The sequence below is a fragment of the Vicugna pacos genome, chromosome 13, assembly GCF_048564905.1.
Source record: "Vicugna pacos chromosome 13, VicPac4, whole genome shotgun sequence".
NCBI lineage: Eukaryota > Metazoa > Chordata > Mammalia > Artiodactyla > Camelidae > Vicugna > Vicugna pacos.
Genome location: NC_132999.1, coordinates 54,592,900 through 54,613,658, shown reverse-complemented (window position 1 = coordinate 54,613,658; position 20,759 = coordinate 54,592,900). Strand labels below are relative to the sequence as shown.

Genomic DNA, 20,759 nt, shown 5'->3' with positions numbered 1-20,759 from the left:
TGGAACAGGTGCAAATGGGGTGCAGACGACCTCGGGGTCCCACACCTGTCGGTGCCTGACTCCCAGCAGGTGGGCCACTTTCTCTGGGGCCACCTCCTCATCTGCAAGGTGGGAGAACCAGCGCCTGACCTGTAGAGGGGATGCGAGAACTCAATGCAAAGAGCCCCTGGTGTCTCAGCAAATGTGATCGGGGCGGGGTCAGCACCTGTCCCCTATTTAGTCCCTAACAGAGCACTGACCTCAGAAAGCTGGGGGCCAGAAAAGCCACAAACCTGCCTCAGGGACCCTGAGGCCTCAGCCATTCGTTCTAGAAGGAAGGAGTGACAGCCCTTCCCTGGCTTTGTTGCTGACCGCAGACTTCAGGGCCTCAATCTGCAGCCATCACCAGGTGTGACCAGCCTGGAATTGTCTGGATTCCCCAGCTGGGGTTGCCTGTTGGGAAAGACAAGTCCCCAAGAAGCAATTAGCCCAGAAACTGGCTCAGGACGGGCGAAGCGCCTGGTTTTCTGCCTGATGCCCTCTAGTGCGTCATGGGACGTGGGCCCGGGGAGGCTGAGTTCTGTCCCTAGACCAGTTTCCAGTCCTGCCCAAGATCTACCTAGGGCACCACCCAGGGGCCTACGCATGTCACAGACCCGTGCGGCCACCGTGTCAGCAATCTGTCTGGGACTGTGGCAGTCACTGGGAAGCACCCTGTGTAGACACCAGGAAAAGCTGTGACCGTGAAAGCAAGAGGCTTGATGCATTTGGGCTGGAGCCAAAATTCTCTAGGGACTTCATAAGAAATCAAAAAATGAAAAGCAGAGAAAAAAATGAACACCTTGTAATGAGCTTTGGAGACCCCAGCCCTGCAGGCCCAGGGAACCACACCAAGGTTAACCTTCCGAAGGTGCCAAGTCAATGCTCCTGATGCCCCAAGGCGCTGCTGTGAACACAGCTCAGGCTCTGGCGGTGCCCGACGCCTGGTGCCCGACGGCCCCGCCTGTTCACCCCGCACCTCCCCGACTCTCCCTTCTGGCTTTGCTGTCCCAGACGAAGCTGCTCCAATTTATTCCCTGCTAGGACATTATATAACAGCAATGACACATACTCCCGTGGACCTGGAATGTCTCTGGGGAGACGTCCAGAGAGCGGGAGGTGATGGACACGCGAAAGGGAATGGACTTGCTGTGCTCAGTGTGAGAAGCAAGTGTCCCCGAGACTAAGGGACACGTCAAAGCTAGACATATTTGGACTCTCCTGAGACATGCAGCTTTGTTGGAAAAAAAAAAAAGCAAAATCTTGCAGACTGAAAATGAACTCATGGTAGCAGAGCAGCCATTTCCTTCTTACACGGCAGGCGGGTCATCTCACATAAACCTCGCCACCGTCCTACCCAGTAGATAGCCATGTTCCCTTTCTACAGGGGACACAAAGGGCGGGGGAGCTGGGTTTGAACAAAGGAGTGGGTGCCTGACGCCGCCTAGACGATGCTGCTCCCTCCCCGCCTCACAGCCAGTCAGTCCCTTGGGGACCCCTATGGCCCGCCGACACCACCGTGCAGCCGGGCCCCGAGCACGCCACGTTCTCGTCCACCAGGCCTCCAGCTGGGCTCCTGCAAATCACCTGTGTCTGTGGCTAAGCCCCAAGCACGACACTCATGCCTGCTTGTGGCTGCCTAGCCAGGGGCTCTGGGGAAGGGACATGAAGTCCTGGCTTTAGAAGTCTTCAAAAGGGACCCAGAGACAGTTTCTGTTCCAAGTGGTCTGGCCTGAGCGACATGAACTGGACATCAAGATAAGGAAGCTGTCACTCGGGAAAGTCCACGAGGAACAAAAGGAGCCGGGCATCAGCAGGCTCCTCCTCCCACGAGGCCACGCCGGGCTCACCTGGCCCTAAAATCTGCACAGGGGCTCTTAGGAGTCTTGCCGCCTCGCTCAGAGGGCTGCTACCCACGGATGTGAGGAGGCAGCTCTCAAGGCCCCAGAGGCAGTTGCCAGAGGTTCAGGACACGGCTTCGGAGGCACGAACCTCAGCTCTAACAGCTACTCGCTGGGTGGCCATGACCGAGTGACACAGGTTCATAGGCCCTTTCTTTGCAGGGCTGTTAGAAAGACCAGAAATAATCACACACACACACACACACACACACACACACACGAAGACAGACACAGACATACACAGACACACACACACACACACACACACACGAAGACAGACACAGACATACACAGACACACACACACACGAAGACAGACACAGACATACACAGACACAGACACACACACACACACGAAGACAGACACAGACATACACAGACACACACACACACACGAAGACAGACACAGACATACACAGACACACACACACACACACACGCGCGCGCCTGGCAGGGAAGGTGCTCAGGAAGTCTGCCCCAGGCCTTCTCCTAACGGCCACCCTGGAGAGCAGTCCTCACAGCACTGCCGACTCAAAGCAGGCAGGGGAAGGCCGGCTGCCTTTGCTGCACGGAGACTAGTGCTCGGCTGCGCTGGGCCTGTCTTCGGCTGAGGACCAAGAAATCATTGGTTCCACGTGTCTCTGGGCTCCAGCTCTTAAGGCCAAAAAATTGAGAAGCCAAGGCATTTGTTTTAGGAAAGATCACAGCCATCAAACACAGTGCCCCAACTTGCTCGCAGAGAGCAGACAGGCTCCATCTGGTGCCAGCAAGAGACAGCAACTCTGACGCAGCCTGCCCTGCTGACGCTGGAAAGGGCTGTGCAGTGAAGGAAAAGTTTGGCCAGTGTCACTAAGGTGGGGTGTAAGCACAGACAACACCTTCGTTTTCAATGTGTATTAAGTCATTCATTTATTTCTCAAGATGTGCACACTCAAGTATTAACTCGGCCAGGACAACTCATGGCTCCTCGGTATGTACAGGTCCTTCGATGGCTTGGGTCACAGACAACTTCACAGCTAGTGCACCACACACACGAGATAAAACAGGAAGCCTAAAACCCCCAAGCCATTCCAAGAGAAGCTGAGGGGGGAGGAGGGAGGGTAAGGATGCAGCATCCCGTGGGGAAATCAGCGCACAGGAGGGAGGAGCACGGAGGGACGGAAGGCAAGCTAGCTTTCATCTTCGGCGACCGCAGTCTCCACGTGGTGGTCAGGGGACTGAGTTCAACAGGTCTTTCAGGAAGCTCTCTGGGTCAGTGATTTCTGATAAGAGACCTGGAAAACAGGCAGAGGCCGGTTAGCAGCGGGCACGCACGGCCCCCAGCCCTACTGAGTCACAGCTGCCGCATCCACACTGCGCTCCAACAAGCTCCGACGCAGCCGCTCAGTGGAGATGAGCGATGGCTGGGGAGCCAGTCACCCAGCAAACACTCCCGTGCGGTAATGAGGTGCTGCTCTGTTTAAAGACACTGAAGTGGCAGAGGCAGCCTCACCACCTCCCTACAGTGGGGGTGCTAAGCTTGGGTCCGTGCACCATGCAAGGGGCCTGCAAGTCCACTGGACTGCGTATGAAACAGAGGGCAGCCCTGCAAGGTGTCCACTGCCTTCAGCGTACTCTTAGAGGGACCTAGGGCCAAAGAAAGGTGAACCCCACTGCCTTCAGAGGCTGGGAGAACAGGGATGGGTAGCAGGACCCTGGTTCATCGGAGCCTCTAGCCAGCCCTTTTGAGTCCAGGCTTTGAGAAAGCTGCCAGAGTTTAGGGGCTCCATTTCTTCCACCATCAAACGGGGACAGTGACGAGGGCCTGTCACGTCACCCTGGGGATTAAATGAGGCCCGTCACGTCCAAGTGCCCAGGGTGCAGAAGGCACCCCATTAGCAGCAGGGCCCGCGGCCCCGCCCCCTCACCGAGCAGGGCTCACATCCGACCAGCGTGGGGCTGTCAGCCCAAGGCCCTGCAGCACTCAGACCGAAGCTGTCTCCCAGCACCTGTGCTAGGGGTGGCAGAGTGGCTCCCATCACCTCTTGTTGGTTTTGGACGGTGTTTTCGCCCTTGCCTTGGAACAGGGTGTGTCTGATGTTCTGAAATTCTCTACCAGTTGGGACAAAGCAATAAAGCCATGCTGCTGTAAACACCTGCGGCTCCCCTCCCTGCCTGGCCAGCCCTCACTCCTCACTCTCCCTTGCTCCAGGCGGGCACTGCCACCTTTCCCTGAGGCTGAAGCCAAGCACAGAACCGAGCTGAACTCCTTTCGTCCCTCTTACTTTCGTTCCTCCTCTTCTTACTCGGACTTTGGCACTCGTATTGACAGTCTCTGTAGACATTCGCCAGACCCCTGGGTGACAGGCCCGGAGCTGGGCACTAAGGACACAAGCACACAGGCTACCTCTCTCAGTCAGGGTCACTTCCAAGAGGAAGCAAGGAGTACAGCCACGGTGCAATGTCTAGGCTGGAGAGATGCCCATGGGAGCATCTAGGGAAGCTGACAAAGAAACTGGGGTGAGTGCACTGACACCTGACCACCGGATAACGGGGCATGCACCAGACCAGCAAAGCCCATCCAGCACAGCTCCCGCTGCGGCTGTGGCAATGAACGGCCAGGCTAAAAGGAAGCCCTAGAGCTCCTGGGGAGACTCTGCCCACTGGTGCTGAGCGGAAAGGAAAGAGGAATTCACACTGAGCATCACTCCAGATGTCTGAGGGCAGTTAGTGGAGGTCTTCTCCTGACAGTGGGATCTGGGGAGACTTTGTCCTGCTCTTTGCACTTCACGAAACTCCCACAATGAACATCAGGGAAAAGGAAACAAGTTCACAAAAGAGTCGGGCAGCTGTGGTTCCCTCTGCTTTGGCTCTGGGAGTGATGGGGGGCTGGACTGCAGCAGTGCCCACACCCTGAGAGGCACCGGGTTTCTAATCCTGGGTGGGTTTTCCCAGCATCAGCCCAAGTCACCTCCCCCTGCTGTCACCTGACACTTGGTGATAAAATCCAAACAAATTTTAATGTGCCTGCAATTAGGATGACAAATTTGTTGTATAAAGAACCTGTACACAGGAGAGAACAATGAACTTCACTTCTACTAGCTGGGGGATGAAGATGGCCCATCTGACAGCAGTTCAAAGTGCTGCCCTATTCCCACCAGCAGAGGTGCTCTTTGGTCTCTTTTGATATTTACTATTTACTTTAAGAATCAGAGTTGAAATCCTCCCATATCTCCCCCGGGGGCAACTGTGACATAAGACGTCTCAGTCCCCAAGAAGCAGGAGGAAGACAGGTAAGCTCCATGTTAATTCTCTGAATTGTCATAAAAAGCCAGGAATCTAAAAAGAGGCTCAAAGATCTTCCAGCTATGTCCTGCTGGGAACTTGTTTAGTCTTCAAAGCCACAGTTACCCCATCTGTAAAATGGGGTTAACCATGGCTCCACCTCATACAGGGCTGCCCTGCAGACTGGGAAGATGTGTGCACCACGCGCAGCACAGGCCTGGGGGACGTGAGCTCCATCACACGTGTGGCTGCTGTCCTGTTACCAGCCACCTGGCCTGTACCCATCTCTCCCAGAGCTCTCAGTGGCAGCCCACAGGCTGGCTCCCGCCTATTTTTTCCTGCATGTGAAGATGAAAGCAACCGCCAGCCCCACTCGGGCAGGCACGGGCTCTGCTGCAGAAGATCTGGGAAGGAAAAGCCTTGATACTGACCGGCAGCGTCGAGGAACTCCGAGAAGGTCTCCACTGGCATGAACTCCTCCTGGAAGGCCTTCAGGGCCTTGTCGGCTGCTTCGTGGATGGGCATGTCGTTGTGGCGGATGTACTCCGCTAGAGAGCAGGACCAGCCTCCCTCCGTGTTGCTGGTAGGCACCTTCTACAAGAACCAACAGGAGACAGGCTCGGGCTGGGTCACTGTGCCTCAAGTCAGTCAGGGAGGATGCGAGCCCTCCCATACACATCAAAGTTTTCCCTGAAGGATGTGTTCTGCTTCCAGGAACAACAAAATTTCACCTCAGTCCTCTCACAGCCCCTGTATTAAGCACGTGTCAGGTGAACCTACAAGCCTCGACAGATGACTGTGTTCTTCCCTCCCCACATCTTCCACATCTGGATTTCTCCAAGACAAAGGACTGCTAAGTCACTTTAATTGAGCTATTTCATTCAGACTATGAAAGGAACCACCCCCAAACCCTCTGATTCTCTCAAAGTAGAGAGAATGTCCCCATAAGCTGTGCTGGAACAAGTCACACTCACCCAGGGCAACAGAATTCATCCAAACAGAGGGACTGAGAGCAAACAAAGGGTGACTTGGCGGGGAGATCCGCCTGCAGAAGAGGGTCTGCGGCAACCTGAGACAAGGTCACAGGAGCAGTCGCGGCTACAAATGCGGTCTCAGACACAGGGGTCTGAGCTGGAGAGGAACCCTCCCCCGGTGGGAGCAGCTGGCTTCTCGGGAGGCCGCGCAGGCAGGGTCAGAGCCATCAGCACAGGCGTCTCCTCCCTTGCTGAAACCGGCCACGCTCCCCGCGGCTTTCTTACCTTAAACATGTTGTAAATGAGATCGATGAGGGCCCAAAAGAGAAGGGAGGAGCGATAAGCAGAGTAGTCCTTCACTGCCTTGTCTGTCAGCCTGGAAAAGAAGATGAGAGCCCACGTCCGTGAAGACCCCGGGGGGAGACCCCCGAGGACAGAGCAAAGCATTCTGGGAGCAGCGGAAGAGTCACAGTAACTAAGCATCACTCCGCTCCAGCCACTCGTCTCTCTTCTCAGAAGACAGCAACCGTGGGCAAGAGCTTCAGAAGCCCTGGGACCCAGTGGTTTACTTACCACAGAAAAGTCCCACAAAAGAGTCATCTTTAGCACTGACTCTCTGCCAAATCAGGCTAAATGGGAAAGAGGGAGACAGAAGTTGCAACATGGCAACCAAAAGGCCGCCACTGCAAAGAGACGCCGAGGAGTCCCGTCTCCCTGTGTTTAGTCCCCACACACGCTCTTGGACTCGACGGGATCTAATACATGAAGTAGAAAACAAGGTTCTACTTCATTCTTTACATTTCCACCAGAAGGATTTTTACAGTCAGCAGACGTAAATCAGCCACACAGTTACTTGCCAACCACGTGCTGTGTTAAAAAAACAGCAAGCCGGTGGAAAGCTGGTGTTGAGCAACAGTGATGTCGCAGATGGGAGCTGCAGCCACCCCGACACCTCCTAAATCCAGGGCTGATCCCAGAGCTGCGCGCCACACCCCTTCGTCTCTAACCAGTATCATCACTACTTAGACCAATGACTCAGTTCAGAGTCAGAGACCAGCCAGGCCCCTGGAATACGGGGGGCTGCCTGTGCGACGTCCACTGCTTCTCGGCAGACGCTCCTGGTCTGAGGAATGATTACTCCAGGCAGAGCCACTGCGAGATACAGAAAGACCAGACGTCCCTCCACACAGTGCTCGGATTTGGTTTCTAAAGCTCAAGACCTAGGAAAGGCTTTGTCTGCAAACTGCCTTCCTATCTGTAATAAGTAAAGGCTAGATAAACTCTTATCATGGAGATTCTTTGGCTTGAAACAGAGCTGTAACTGAAGGGACCAGAACTTGGTATTCAAATGCGTGTGTGCGTGCGTGCACATGTGTTCATGTATGTTAGAATCATAAAAATAAAACAAGGACAGACGTTACTCATTTAGAAGCTAAAACTACACTCTCTGGGCCTCAAGTAAAGGCACGACCTAGCACAGGGCAGGCCACCCACACCTACATTTTTAAGTCACCAACAAAAGTAGAGCCAAATAATAAAAAAAACTGACAATTCTGTTTGCTAAAATCCTGTACCCTCCCCTTCCACCCCAGTATCTCCAAAGCGCCCACCCTCTCCCCTCCCACCACTGCCCCGAGGTGGGCCTGGGGGCGAGGACAATAATCTGTTTCTGTGCAGCTCTGGCAGACAAGGGCACAGAAGGGTTCTGACAGGCACCTAGGAAAGTCCCAGGCTTAAATACCTGACGGTCCGTGGCAAAGGAATCTTTCTGTAAAACCTGCACAAGAGAACAATTTCTGCTGCTGCCTCCCACCTTATAATGGACTTAGAATGAAGCGGGCTGCCAGTGACACGGCTCCAATCACCAGGATGTCACCCTCTAAAGGTCCCTCAAGCCACGGCCCCTCCTCGGAGGGGCCCCACACTCCGCCAGCCTGCTTCTGGAGCTCCCTGTTTACACCCCCCACACCACGCCAGGTCGGGTCCTTCTCGAGGCTCTTCTGCTTTGGGAGCAGGAATCTCGAGTGGCCCTGCCCAACTTAATTATTTAAGGCCAATTAGTAAGGTGACTAAACTGGCACAGAGAAAATGGCGACTCATGAGTGCAGTTTACCCTGGACTCCTAATTAAGCTGTGACCAAATCGGCTTTTCCTTAACTGCCTGGGACAATGATGAATTCCAGTCTCCTAATTGAAAGCAAAACAGCTCCTGTGGGTTCAGATTTCACACCTGCCACCGAGAGCCTGTGCCCAGTAAACAGCCACTTTCTGTGCTATGGACGCAGGCCGAGCCTGGCTTAAAAACTCAGTATCGTATCGTCCAGATCTAATGTTTGATTTCCAGCAGCTAGTTAACTATTAACACTTCAGACTCTTGGGAAACAGTGGAAAGTGCTATGCTGGGAACAGGGGCAGAGATTAGGTCGGACTCTTAACAAGACTGGCGCCCTCTGACTCTACACAAAGGCCGGCACGGGCCAGATTCAGCAGGAGAGCTCCAACCTGGTCCCCCTGGGGCACGAGGTGACTGTGACTAGTGACTAGCCGAGGAGGTAGACGGCAGGTGTGCAAATTCAGGCCCACTGCTGTCTCCAACTGCTCTGTTGTTCTCAGGAGACCAGAAGCTCCTCCTCTGCTCCCTCAATGGGAATGTCCCCTCGGATCCTGGTGAGAGCAAGCACAGGAGGAGGACAGACCTTCCTGAAGTGAAGCAGCTTTCCCTCGAGAGGCAGACACAAGCGGACAGACCACGCCCGACTCTGCAGCCCAGGGCAGGCCGCGCGGGGCTCCACGGGCTAGAGTGGGGGCACCGAGTCCACCCGGCAGGCGGCCATCGTGCAGTCGTCACTGAGGTCTTCTTGTTTGCCATTCTTTCTCTCACAGACACCTCCCTTCTGACCCAAATCATAGCACAGAGTCATGAAAACACTGACTACTTCCCTCCTGAAATGCCTTCCTTCTTAGGGAGGGTCCACACGAACAGCAGAGGAAGAAGAAAGGCTCCCGGCACGTGGGGCAGACAGGATAGGAATGTGGCCAAGAAGGGACAGGACGAGCTTTTCATGATCAGAAAAAAAAAAAAAAAAAATCCCAACCGCAGCCTTACGAAGCTTTGCTAGTTCAGGCCCAGATCAGCATGATGGGAAGCCCTGGCCGCCTGCCTCAGCCTCCTGCGGGCCCCGACTCTTCTCCTCGGTAGCCCCCCTGTGCCTGGCTGGCTTCCTCTCCGAGGAATTTTCCAGAGGCAAGCCTGGCTCCACACTTACAGTGGCCGAACACCAGGCCCAGAGGTGGCAGGCGCCCGCCAGCCACCCAGCCTAGACTCTTGACATGACAGACCGAGAAGGGCCAGGGTCAATTACTGAGTCAAGCGAGCATGCCCCCCTCAGCACACGCACACTGCGGGGCGGCTTCCACACACAGCGGGTCACGGAGTCTGGACAGACAGCTCAGGAGACGGCTTCCTGAAGCAGGTACTTCCCGAAGCGGAAACTGACCTGGTGGCTCCCCCTGGAGCCACTGCCCGGGCCTGAGAGGTCACCAGCAGCCTCCGCAGAATTTCCACGCGTGTGGCTCTCCACTTCTCAGGGGGCAGGATGTGGAGGGCCAGGACTGTGAAGTAGTGGGGCCCGTCCACTTCAAAGGCACTCTCCACCCACTTCTCCTTGGGCTGCTCCAGAAAGGCCTGGAAGTTCTTCTCCTCTCGGGAAGTTGCTCGGGTTCTGGAACAAAGGGGGCACCATGAAACCAGGGCAGCAGCCCGGCAGGGAGAGGGTTTGCTCAATTTCCCGTCCTCTTTCAAGTTTCTTGACCGCCTGGATCCCTGAACACCCCCACCCATCCTCCACTACCCCTCCCACCTCCTCTCCAAGCAAGGCTCCTTCCCTCCCAAGGCGGCCTTGGTGGCGTTGTCCCCATCTTCTCCCTTCCCCGGCCCAGCCCTGACCCAATTCCAACTGAACTGTGCTTGTGTCAGGCACATTCACGAGCACTCCACCATCCAAGTGTCCCAACAACTCTGGAAGGTGACAGCGACACCTTTTTACCACAGTAGCTAAAGGCCTGAGGAGTGGAGTGATGTGCCCAAAGATGGTAAGCCAGTCAGTGACCCAGAGCCTCCGCCTGAGCCCGCAGCCCGCACCCTCCCAGACTCTGCGCAGTCTCGGTGTGGCTAACCGTCCACGCAGCATCGCAGCCGGCGCTGCCCTGGGCACTCTCTCTGGGTTCGCTCTCTCATGCGTGTCTCTCTCTCCCTCATCAGAACCCTTCCTTCCAGGCGAGCACCGCTGCTGACTCCCGCTCCCGCCTAAACTGCAGTAATAATCATGACCAACAACTTTAACTCCAGGCACGTTCTGAGCGCTTTCTATGGGTTGTCTCGTTAAATCCTACCGGTACTATCCCAATGTTACAGGAAGGGAAACCATGGCACAGAGAAAGTGAACATTCTGCCCAAAGTCACATACGCAGCAGGAAGGAACTGGGCTTGGACCCAGGCAGTCCGGCTCCAGAGCCTACCCAACACGGGCTCCCCACCTTCCCCACACAACGAAGCCTTCACCAGCCACTGGAGCGGCACTGAGAGATCACTTCCTTACCATAAATGTCTGGCTACAACACTCTTTCCTTAGGACCTGGCTGGTGCTCTCAGGCTTTGAGTGTTTGATGCCTTATCCTAATTCTGTGGGGGAAAATAAACAAAAACACAGCAGCAGCAGCCACTCCTGCAGCACAGTTACCAGGTCTGCAGATGGCACTGCCAGACAGAGGCCTGTGGGAGAGCCGGAGCGGTGACACAAGTACACCACGCTCCCTTCTGCTCCATGAAGAGAGGACATGGATGCAGGTGACTGTACTCCAGTGGAGTGTCCAGAATCGGAAGCTTTTTACCATCACAGGACCTGCTCAGCTCTGCTCTGGCTCACGATGTGACACACCTGCCTCCGTACACAAACGTTCCACCAAACGCAGCAATCCCTGCTCAACCTGCCCCCCCCCCCCGTGACCAAGCCCACGCCAGCATGAAAGGACGAGGGAAGCAGGCTGCGGTGGGAAACGGTGCCTCTCTGGGCAGCTTCTGCCTCAGCCTCTAGCTGACCAAGATGACCAGGACACAGCGCCCCCCCCCCCCCCGCTAAGGGACGTGAGCATGGGTTACAAATGTCTGGCATTTGAGAAACACAGTAACACCTGAAGCCACCAGCTCTGTTCTGCTGGGCAAATCATGCTGCCTCTCTGGGTCTGCATTTCTCCCCAGAGAACGGAAAAGTCCACTCTACCTCACGGCTGCCAAGAAGAGACAAGGGCTCTGTCAAAGGCCCCACGGACACTGGCAATTAGCACTGCTCAGGCCTGAAGCAGTTTCGATAATGGGAATGTTTGTACTGTCAATGATGCAGGTGCTTCTTCTGACAGCCTGAACATTTGAGTAGATGATGTAATGACTGATGGAGACCCGCCAGTGCCTCTTTTTAACAATGAAGCCTGTGGTCTCCAGGTCAGCCTTTTATCTCATAAGGAAATGGGAGGGAAGGAGAAAATAACTTTGATGAAGACCAGAAAGGACAAGAGATAGATTGTTCTGTTGCCTAAACTGAACTGCAGCTGCCTTGGGTGGACTGTACGCAGCCTCTCAACAACCTGTCAATACTCTGCCCAATAGGTGTGTACGACTCCTGCGGAAGACGGGGCTGAAAAGGATGAGACCGTTAAAATTAAATCTAAGAGCTAAAGTATATTAAATCTAGGGTGGAATGAAAGACTGTTCTCTGCCCACTTAGCATTTCTTTAAAATTACACCTTTAAAGCAAAAAAAGAAACAAACAAAAAAAATTAAATTAAATTAAAAAATAACACCTTCATGTATCAACCTGATTCACCACGTACATACAGCTAAAGACAAAAATCTGGGTTTTTTCCCAGGCTACCTTCCTTCTCAGTTGACTTTCCCAAATAATCTTCAACAACCCCTCTCCCCTGACAGTTGCCAGAAGCATTACTCACTGGAGAGGAAACAGGGGGATCAAGTCCAGTTTCCATTTCTGAAATAATCGGTGTTTGCTTCTGCCACATCCTCAAACTATGAAACGAGCTGTAACAACCTGTGTGCCCTTGACAGTGACTGTGTGCAGCCCGGACCCACAGCCTCCCCCATCCAAGGGAACAGAGTCTTGCAAGTAGAGGCTACACTGAAGCAGAAGCTTTGATGATCTGGCCTCTTCCACTTCCTGTTCCGCTCTGGGCTGCAGGTCAGTCCAAGGATGCAGCCCTTGGATGCCTCTGGCAGGAGCTGAGACAGTTTTGGAAAAGCCACCCTCCTGCTTTATCCTGTGTGACTCTAAAAGGGCGCAGATGAACATTCCGACTTTGGTAAAGGCTGCCTTGGGCCAGACGTTAGTTCTGGAACTAACTATAGCGGATGTGGGAAAGCTGGGAGAGCTCGCTGGGCAGGGGAACACAGGGTCGGTCAGCCCGGGCGGCCCCGAGACATGGGATACTGACGTGTTCAGCACGTAAAGCACAGTGTGAACGATGTACGGGATCAGGTGGATGTTGCTCTCCCGGCCGCCCCCACCGGTGTCCGCGCTGAATGACTGCTCCATGGCGAAGCGCAGGAAGAGCAGCTTGATGTCGTGGATGTTGAGCTGGTACGTGGGCTCCCGCTGGCCCGTGCACTCCTGGAGGTAAGTGTTGTGCCTAGGGAGAAGCACAACGGACGGTGAGATGGAATCAAGTTCCCTGTTGGGAAGGCAGAGCCCCTCATCGGGCCACTGGCTGTGAAGGTTACACAGATATGGACGGAGAACGAAAGAGAGTCAAGGACAAGAGCTGGGCTGGAAGACAAACGCAGGGGCCACTTTCATTTCCACTGTGATGGAAGGCGATGCTCTCCAAGCTTTGATGAGAACGCGCGGTTCTGCAGAGCCCATCTCTCGATGGACCAATGTCATAGGACATACTGTGACACATCTGGAAGTACATTTTGGAAGAAGCAATGTAGGACGTACTGATTCTGACTGACAGGGTGATCTTCCTGATCACCTCAACCTCCAAATAGAAGTTTTTTTCTATGTCAATATACGTTATCATCTATCTGGGCTCTACCTCTGATTAACTGTGTGTCTTGATTTCTTCATCTATAGAAGGTGTATAATAATAACACATGGTAAGCATTTCAATACACTGCCCAACATTACTTTCATCATTATCACTGCCAAGAACCTGGTCTATGGCAAGTACCTTTCCATCCCTGAGCTTTAAAATAGGACTTGGGGTAGGGCACCACTCCACAAGGCATCTGCAAGAGATGAGGACCTCAAAGAAGGTTTAGCTACTCTACTCTGGATTTTAGGTCCAGGGAGGCTCTGAAAGATACGCCCCATGCCATTAAGCTATTTTCATTATTTAAACCTCAGAGAAATAAAAGTAAACTCTGGGAAACTCTGGCCTCAAGGACCAAGTCAGGGGCCCTGTGTTTCGTGTCTTAGAACAGCAGCGGAGGAGAGGCGGCAGATCGCTGGAGAGTGCACGCACTGCGCCAGACGCGAGGCTGAGACCGCTGGTTTCTCCCAGCAGAGCCCTTCCATTTGGACAGCTCCCCTGTCAGTAAGCAGAGAAACACGTGGGTTCCTGTTGAAGCTGACAGGACATGGTGCCCTGGGGGCTGGACTGACAGCTGATCTTCCCCCATCTCCTGAGAATCCTCTTTCCATCACGCAAAACACTCCACACTCACCTTGCCAGGCAGGTGGCAAAAGCTGACTCAGGGACGTGGGGCCCCCAGACCGGAAGGAGCCCGTTGCACTTAGTGTTGGCGTTCTGAAGGGCGGCACTCTCCCACTCTTCCCGGCCCCGAGCCAGCCTAGATTGGGAGGAGAGCAGGGACAAGTGACTGCAGGAATTAATTTGGCAACCAGGCAGCTGGCTGAGTGAGGTAGAGAAGGGCTTGTTAACATCAAGGAAGTAAGCTAATGTGCCCGACCACAGACAGAACCAGCCATTGTACTGCGACATGGTCAGCACCGGCCTCACTGCTTCAGGTCAGCAAGACTGCTCTCAGCAGCCCTGGGCAAAAAGCCGAGTGTACTTTCCTGGTCAAATGGCAGGAATGGCTCTTGGGCCCATATGGTTGAAGGGAGGACACCCTACTTCCCAGAGACTAAGGAAGAGAACTGAAGCCTCGGGGCGGTGGTCCCACCCACTCCCTGTCCCGGCCCTGAGCAAGCTGCCCACTCCCTGCAGTGACCCAGGTCTAGAGCTGATGCACACTGAGGGGAGACATGGTGAAGGAGCCACTCCACAAGAGCCAGGCCTACCTGACAGCAGCCAGGTGGCAGTCGTAGTGCACGATGTTGAAGTGGGACACGGTGCTGTAGCCCTGCTGCTTCCGGGGCTTGTTCTCCATCTCCTCCAATGCTACCCGCTTGGTGAAGGTGTAAATGCCCAGGACCTTGGTGGGCTGCAAAGACAACATGGGCAGGAGAGGTGAGAAACTCCAAGGCGGGTGCTGGAAGGGGTGCAGGAGAGCAGAGGAGACCCCAGCGCCTGCCTTCTGAGGAGGGGATGTGTTCGGGAGAGGGGGTGACAGTGAGCCCCTCAGTCTCTTGGTTAACCACTTGGCTGGGCACAGCCCCAGGAAATACGGGTGGGGAGCAACCAAAATAAAGGATGCTGCGCAGACAGAAGGGCAAAAATGTAAGCCTGAACTGTCCTTTTGTTTTTACTTCATTCATCTGAAAACGAAGAATAAAGTGCCTTCTTGGTAAGTCACCTGCTTTTCAAAACTTACCAAAAGGCTCCAAGGAGCCTGTGTCGCAGCAGGACTCGCAGGGCTTGTGGCCCAGGGTACTTGCCCTTCAAGGAACTTGGGTGCTAAGCAGTAAATTTAAGCTGGAGAGGAAGAGGATGCCTTTTAAAACGGCCTTTAGTGGAGCAAACTGGTTCCCTGCTGTTCTTCTCCTTTCAGATGTAAATCTAGTTTGGTGAAGCCTAGAAAGCCGGGGTCCTGATCTCCCCCAGCTATCTGCAATGGCAGCTGCGTGGTGTCTTTTGAAGTCTCAGGTCGGGAGTCAGAGAGCCTGGGCTAGAACTTGGGCTCTGCTACGTGAACTGTTTTCTCATCCATAAATTAGGGCTTTTTACAGTTTTAAAGATAAAATTAGCCAGTTAACACAAAGGCTCCGGGCACAGGGCCCAGCATACAGAAGGAACCCAATGAGTGGTTGTTGATGGTGACAGTGTTGATGAAGACAATGATCTGACTAATGTTCAAATCAGTTTCTCTTCCTGCCTTTAAAGAGGACAGCTGGCCTTAAGACATGAGCCTTGACTCTGGCCTAAGAACAGGAGAGGGAGGCCACCGGAACAGGGGGCCAGGCTGCACCCGCAAGCCCGGGCCCTCACGACTGCCTACAGGGCCAGCAGCTGTACCTGGAACTTGTACCCCTCCCTGCAGATGCAGCACGTGAGGCCCGGCTCCTCAATCAGCTCCTCCATCTGCTTCAGGAGCGCCGTCTTGGTCACAACCTGGCCCTTTTCATTCGTCTGTAGGAGGAACCAGGCGCATGTCAGGAGGGGATCCACCCACCCTCCCACCACAGCTTGGGGACACGCAGGCACAGGGCCGACTGTCCATATACACTAAAGGACTGAAAGGAAAGCTCTTCAGCTGGTTTCTAATGAGGGTAAAGACCCAGATTCTCCTGCCATCTCTTCCTACAGGAACCACTGAAGCAGAGGAAGCCATCCAGCTGGAACCCTGGCACGCCGCCACTTGCCACCAAAACAGTCCCCTTTCTTTGTGCCAGCAGTACCAAGTCTCAGCTGCCAAGGGCTGTTGCAGTATGAGTCACTTACTGTTCCCATGGGAGTTTTAAAACTGCTGACACTCAAGTGTGTTGGTCTGGAAAAGGCTACTGCTTCCTCCACAGTGGGCCAGTGAAAAGAGCACAGAGCCCTTCACATTGAACAGACCCGGTTCAAATGCCTGTCAACCACTTGTTAGTTACGTGCCCTGGCCTATTTACATCACCTCTCGGCCTCAATTAGTTCATCTAGAAAATGGGTATAATACCAACCTCACAGAACCACTTGAGGGCTTAAATAAAATCTTACAAGTAAGGTGCCTAAGCACAGTGGCTGGCATATAGTAAATCCTTGATAAACAAAGTTATCACCATTTTTCCCGTTTTTGTGAACTTGTTAAGTCATTTAACCTCCAAGTCTCATCTGTAGAGCAGAACAAGGACAGTCCCATCTCTAAGGGTTGCCGGGAAAGTCAGACAAGGTGCAGCCTCTAGCACAGTGCCCAGCACTCCTCCTTCTCTCCGCCCCCGTCCTCCTCCCCCACCGTCCAGCCTTCGCCTTCACCAATCCCCACCCGTCTCTGTCCACACTGTGCCACTGCCACCTCCTCATCACCAGGGCAGGCACGACCACGCGGCCATACCGTCATGCCCAGCGTGCCCAGAGCCTTCTGCCTCATGGCCATGGCCATGCGCTTCTTCTCAGCCCGTGTCTCCCTGCGGGCCGCGTCAATCTTCTTGTTCACGTCAGGGTGTTCCCGCAGCGCCTCCAGCAGGTTCTCTGCCAGGGTCCCAATGCCCTCATCACTGGACACCTGCTCCAGTTTATGCAGGTTTGTGATGGAGTCAGTTCCAATCAGAACCTGCCAAGAAGGGACCAGAGAGATGAAGGCCTCCAATTATGTAGCCAAGTGTTCTTCTCAGGGGCTTAAAGGTTTAAAAAAATTAACAGAATGTGCACAATCTCATGTCATCTGCTTGGTTTCAATCAGATCCTTTGATTTTACATTTCAAGAGATTTGGACAAATGGAAGAGATTGAGGCTCTGCCACTGACCAGACTGGTCACCATGCTCTCCAGCCTCAACATCCCTCTCTGTAAGAGGGGGGCAGTGCCAGGGCTGCTGTGATGACTGACTCAGATAACATATGCAAAGCCCCCAGCACAGTCCAAGTGCAAGGAGCTCAGGTAAGATTCCCTGGAGAAGCAGCAGCTGACGAAGCCTCGTGGTGAACTCGTGACCACACTGGGCACAGCAGGCCCTTGGCATTCCCAGGGCTGTGCTGAGTTCTTCATCTGGGGTCACCAAACCCAGGAGCACAGGAGTTTTCTCAACTTAGGGATTCCAGAGGTACAACTACATGGGGAAGTGGGGATGAGAAAAAAACTAAAAAAAAAAAAAAGTAAACCCAAAAAATCCCTATGCTTAAAAATGTTGGCACCACACTATTGACGGGGATGGGAAAACATCACAACACTGAAGGCAAGTGTAGAGTCTAAAAAAGCTCTCCAGGTGAGCTCACTGAGAAATCCGCACCACCCCATCACTAGTGAGTTGACAATTCATACTTGACAATAAATCAAAACAACAAAGCCAGCTTGCAATGTGAGAGCTCAGCACCCAGGTCACTCACTAGCTCGTAAATCTCTTTTCACAGCAGGTATGCTTCAAATTTGTACCTCAGCAAAACTTCAGGTTAGCTGACATCTCACAGTCCTCAACGCTCATAGTTCAACTGCTTACTCAGTGTTCCACAGGAACCCTACACTCAACACTCTGGGTGTTTACTGTGCATGTGTGTACACACGTGTGTGTGAAGCAGTGTTGCAGGTGTTGGGGAAACAAAGCTCCTGCCCTCCTGAAGCTTATGTTCTAGTTACAAAAATAGTCTAACACAGCGGACTCTCCTCCACCTCATCCCAACCCTCCTAGGCTCTCCATCTCTTCTGCTGACACCACCACTCCCCTGTCACTTAATCCAGGCACTGAGGAGAGTTCTGCATTCATCCAGCTCTTCACTCCCCCTCATGCAACCCATCTCCAAATCCCATTTATTCCACCTCCCAGAGCTCTGCCGAATCCATTCACTGTCCACTGCACTAACCAGAGTCCCGCTGCCATGGCCTCTCACCAAGACTATTGTAAAAGCCTGCCAACTGTTCTTTCGACCTCTCATCTAACCTCCTTCCAATTCATCTTCTAAAATATGGCCAGCGGCACTATCCTCAGAAGAAAACCACACTCCTCTCCTTGGAGAATGTGATCTGGACCCAAGCGCATGTCTCCAGCGACAGCTCTTGCCATGCCTCACCTTCAGTGCAACTGCCTTCCGATTCCTGGAGTGCTTTAAGCTCTCCTGCCTCTGAGCCTTTGCAGGTGCCATACTCCCTCATTAGAAATCCTCCTTCCTCTGACCCCTTCCACACTGCACTTACCCCCTCAGCTATCACTACGTATTTAACTCTATCCTCCACCAGACAGGAAGCTCCCAGAAGGCACAGACTGTGACTGTCTTGTTCACCAATACTGCCTCAGCCTAACCCAGCACAGGCACACGCCAGGCACTACATAAATACGTGTTGAAAGAGAAGCGAATGGTCAGAGATTAAGCCTTATTTTTTAAGTAATTCAATTTAGTAGCTAAGAATAAGCCTGGAATCCCCTGACCTGAATTCTCAGCTCTGTGTTGCTACTGCGGCCAAATCACTGTTCTGTCCCTTGATTTACCCACATTCAAAATAAAGATGTTCCAAGCTGGGGGAAAAATAAGTGAAAAAACTCTTACGTAGGAAGAATTATCTCCACAAAGAGGTATTAATTATGACTGTCTCCACTGAATTGAACAAAAGTTGAGAACAATAGTTATTGGAGCAAGACATATGAAAGAATCTTTACTGTAATCAGTTAACCACGTTGTTGGAATGAGTTCTCAGAACAGATTACCAAGTGAGAACGTGCAACTATATTCAAGGTAGGCTGCTCTAAACAGAAAAAAAAATGCAGTCCTGAGGACTCTCAGAACTCAACCTTAAAAAAAAAAAAACAATACTATTAGAAAATGGGCAAAAAATATGGACAGATCTCTCAGCAGACAGACATATGAAGCACATGAAAAGGTGTGCAGCATCGTTAGCCCATAGCGAAACGCAAATGAAAACCATGAGACGTCACTCCGCATCTATCAGCAAGGCCAAAATAAAACATAGTGACACCGCCAAATGCTGCGGAGGACGCAGACAATGCAGATTGCTCACATGTGCTAGTGGGAACGCAGAGAGGTGCAGCCACTCTAGATAGAGGACAGTCTGGCAGTTCCTTGTAAAGCAAACTAACGCACTACCACACAAGTCAGCAACTGCAGTCTTGGGCATTTGTCCCAGAAAAGTGAGAACTTATTCACACAAAAACCTGTACATGCACATTCACAGCAGCTTTATTCGTGACAGCCTCAAACTAGCAACAACCCGGAAGCCCTTTAATGGGTGATGGTTAAACAGGCAGTGGTGCAACCCCAACGGGGACACAGCCCAGCAGTAAGACAGAACAAACTACTGATATGCACACCAACCAGGACGCACCACCAAAAACTTACACCGAGTGAAAAAGCCAGTCCCCAAAGGTTACATGCTGTATGATTCCATTTAGTCTATCACATTCTTAACATGACAAAATTACAGAGATGGAGAGATGGTTGCCAGGTTAGGGAAGGTGGATGTGGCTATAAAAGGGCAACAAGAGGGGACCCTGTGGTGATGAAACTGTCCTGAATTCGAATGCATCGACGTCAGTACCCTGGCTGTGATAATTTACTACAGTTCTGCAAGATGTTCCCAGGGAGAGAGACTTAGTAATGGGTACCAAGGATGTCTCTGTGTTACCTCTTAATGACTGCTTGTGAATCTAAAATTATCTCAAAATAAAAAGTTTAGTTAAAAAAACACATCCAGTCTGGCCACCTGTCTGGGCCAGTTAGGGTTTGTGAAGGTGACCAGTACCCCGGTCCAGTGACTATCAGGGACGGGCGGTACAGTGGACAGGTGGGCCTCCCTGAGAACCCACCCAGTTTCTGGCTGCCAGAGGCAGAGCAGAAAATGGCAGTGATGGCATTACAAGTGTCCCAGGGACTGTGGCCAAAAAATCAAAACTGTTTTACGCTCTGGCCAGCCACACCCTTGCAACTGCTGCTCAGCTGAGCCGTGAGATAATGAAGCCTCACATAAGGATGAGATGAATGAGGAAATCACAAGTGGATCTCAATCCTCTCCACAAACAGAGATGAACCAGATGCTTCCGAGAGTCCCTTCTACTCCAGGAGTCTTATGTTAGGGCAGTCATGTCTCAGGGCTAATCAAGGTGGCTGTTGCAGGAGATGAGAAGAGTGTGCACGGTTCCCTCACACGACGTGTCCTGCTCAGGAATAAGGTCCGCGTGCATGCCGGTTACTCACCTGGGTGGCAGGGTGCTGGATGGCCAGCCCCCGAAGAAGCCTCAAGATAAATGGCAGGGCTGGACGAGACAAAAACTTCTTCCAGATGTCAGCATCCAAACTGCAAAACAAAAGTGTTATCAGCAGGCCAGAGAAGCAAAGGCCCCCTAGGAACAGGCTGTGGGTTCTGGCTTGTTTAGACGTGACCCTTCCAGCGCACCATAAAGAATCACAAAGGACCACGCGCCTCAGCTGAGAAACCAGATAGAAACGAGTACTCTAAACAGAAACCAACAAGCTGCCATCCTTGCCCGTAGCCCCAAAGGACTCTGCAGTGGCTGCGTGGTCACCTCGCTAGTTTCCAGGAGGGGAG

At 52.9% G+C, this 20,759-nt stretch overlaps 1 protein-coding gene across 4 annotated transcripts in view; it reads right to left on the bottom strand.

The window, feature by feature from the left end:
- Nucleotides 1-2,801: 2,801 nt before the first annotated feature.
- The window catches only part of UBR4 (ubiquitin protein ligase E3 component n-recognin 4), a 122,433-nt gene continuing 104,475 nt past the window's right edge, over nt 2,802-20,759 (bottom strand). For all 4 annotated transcript variants that reach the window (XM_072975260.1, XM_072975262.1, XM_072975263.1 and 1 more), the window contains 10 exons: nt 20,408-20,507; nt 16,604-16,822; nt 15,586-15,699; nt 14,472-14,614; nt 13,892-14,017; nt 12,658-12,852; nt 9,654-9,878; nt 6,442-6,532; nt 5,614-5,776; nt 2,802-3,192 (listed from right to left, as the gene is read on the bottom strand). In XM_072975260.1, the coding sequence (XP_072831361.1) occupies nt 3,128-3,192; nt 5,614-5,776; nt 6,442-6,532; nt 9,654-9,878; nt 12,658-12,852; nt 13,892-14,017; nt 14,472-14,614; nt 15,586-15,699; nt 16,604-16,822; nt 20,408-20,507 (1,441 nt within the window). In that variant the 3' untranslated portion in view covers nt 2,802-3,127. The remainder of the gene's footprint in view (nt 3,193-5,613; nt 5,777-6,441; nt 6,533-9,653; nt 9,879-12,657; nt 12,853-13,891; nt 14,018-14,471; nt 14,615-15,585; nt 15,700-16,603; nt 16,823-20,407; nt 20,508-20,759) is intronic.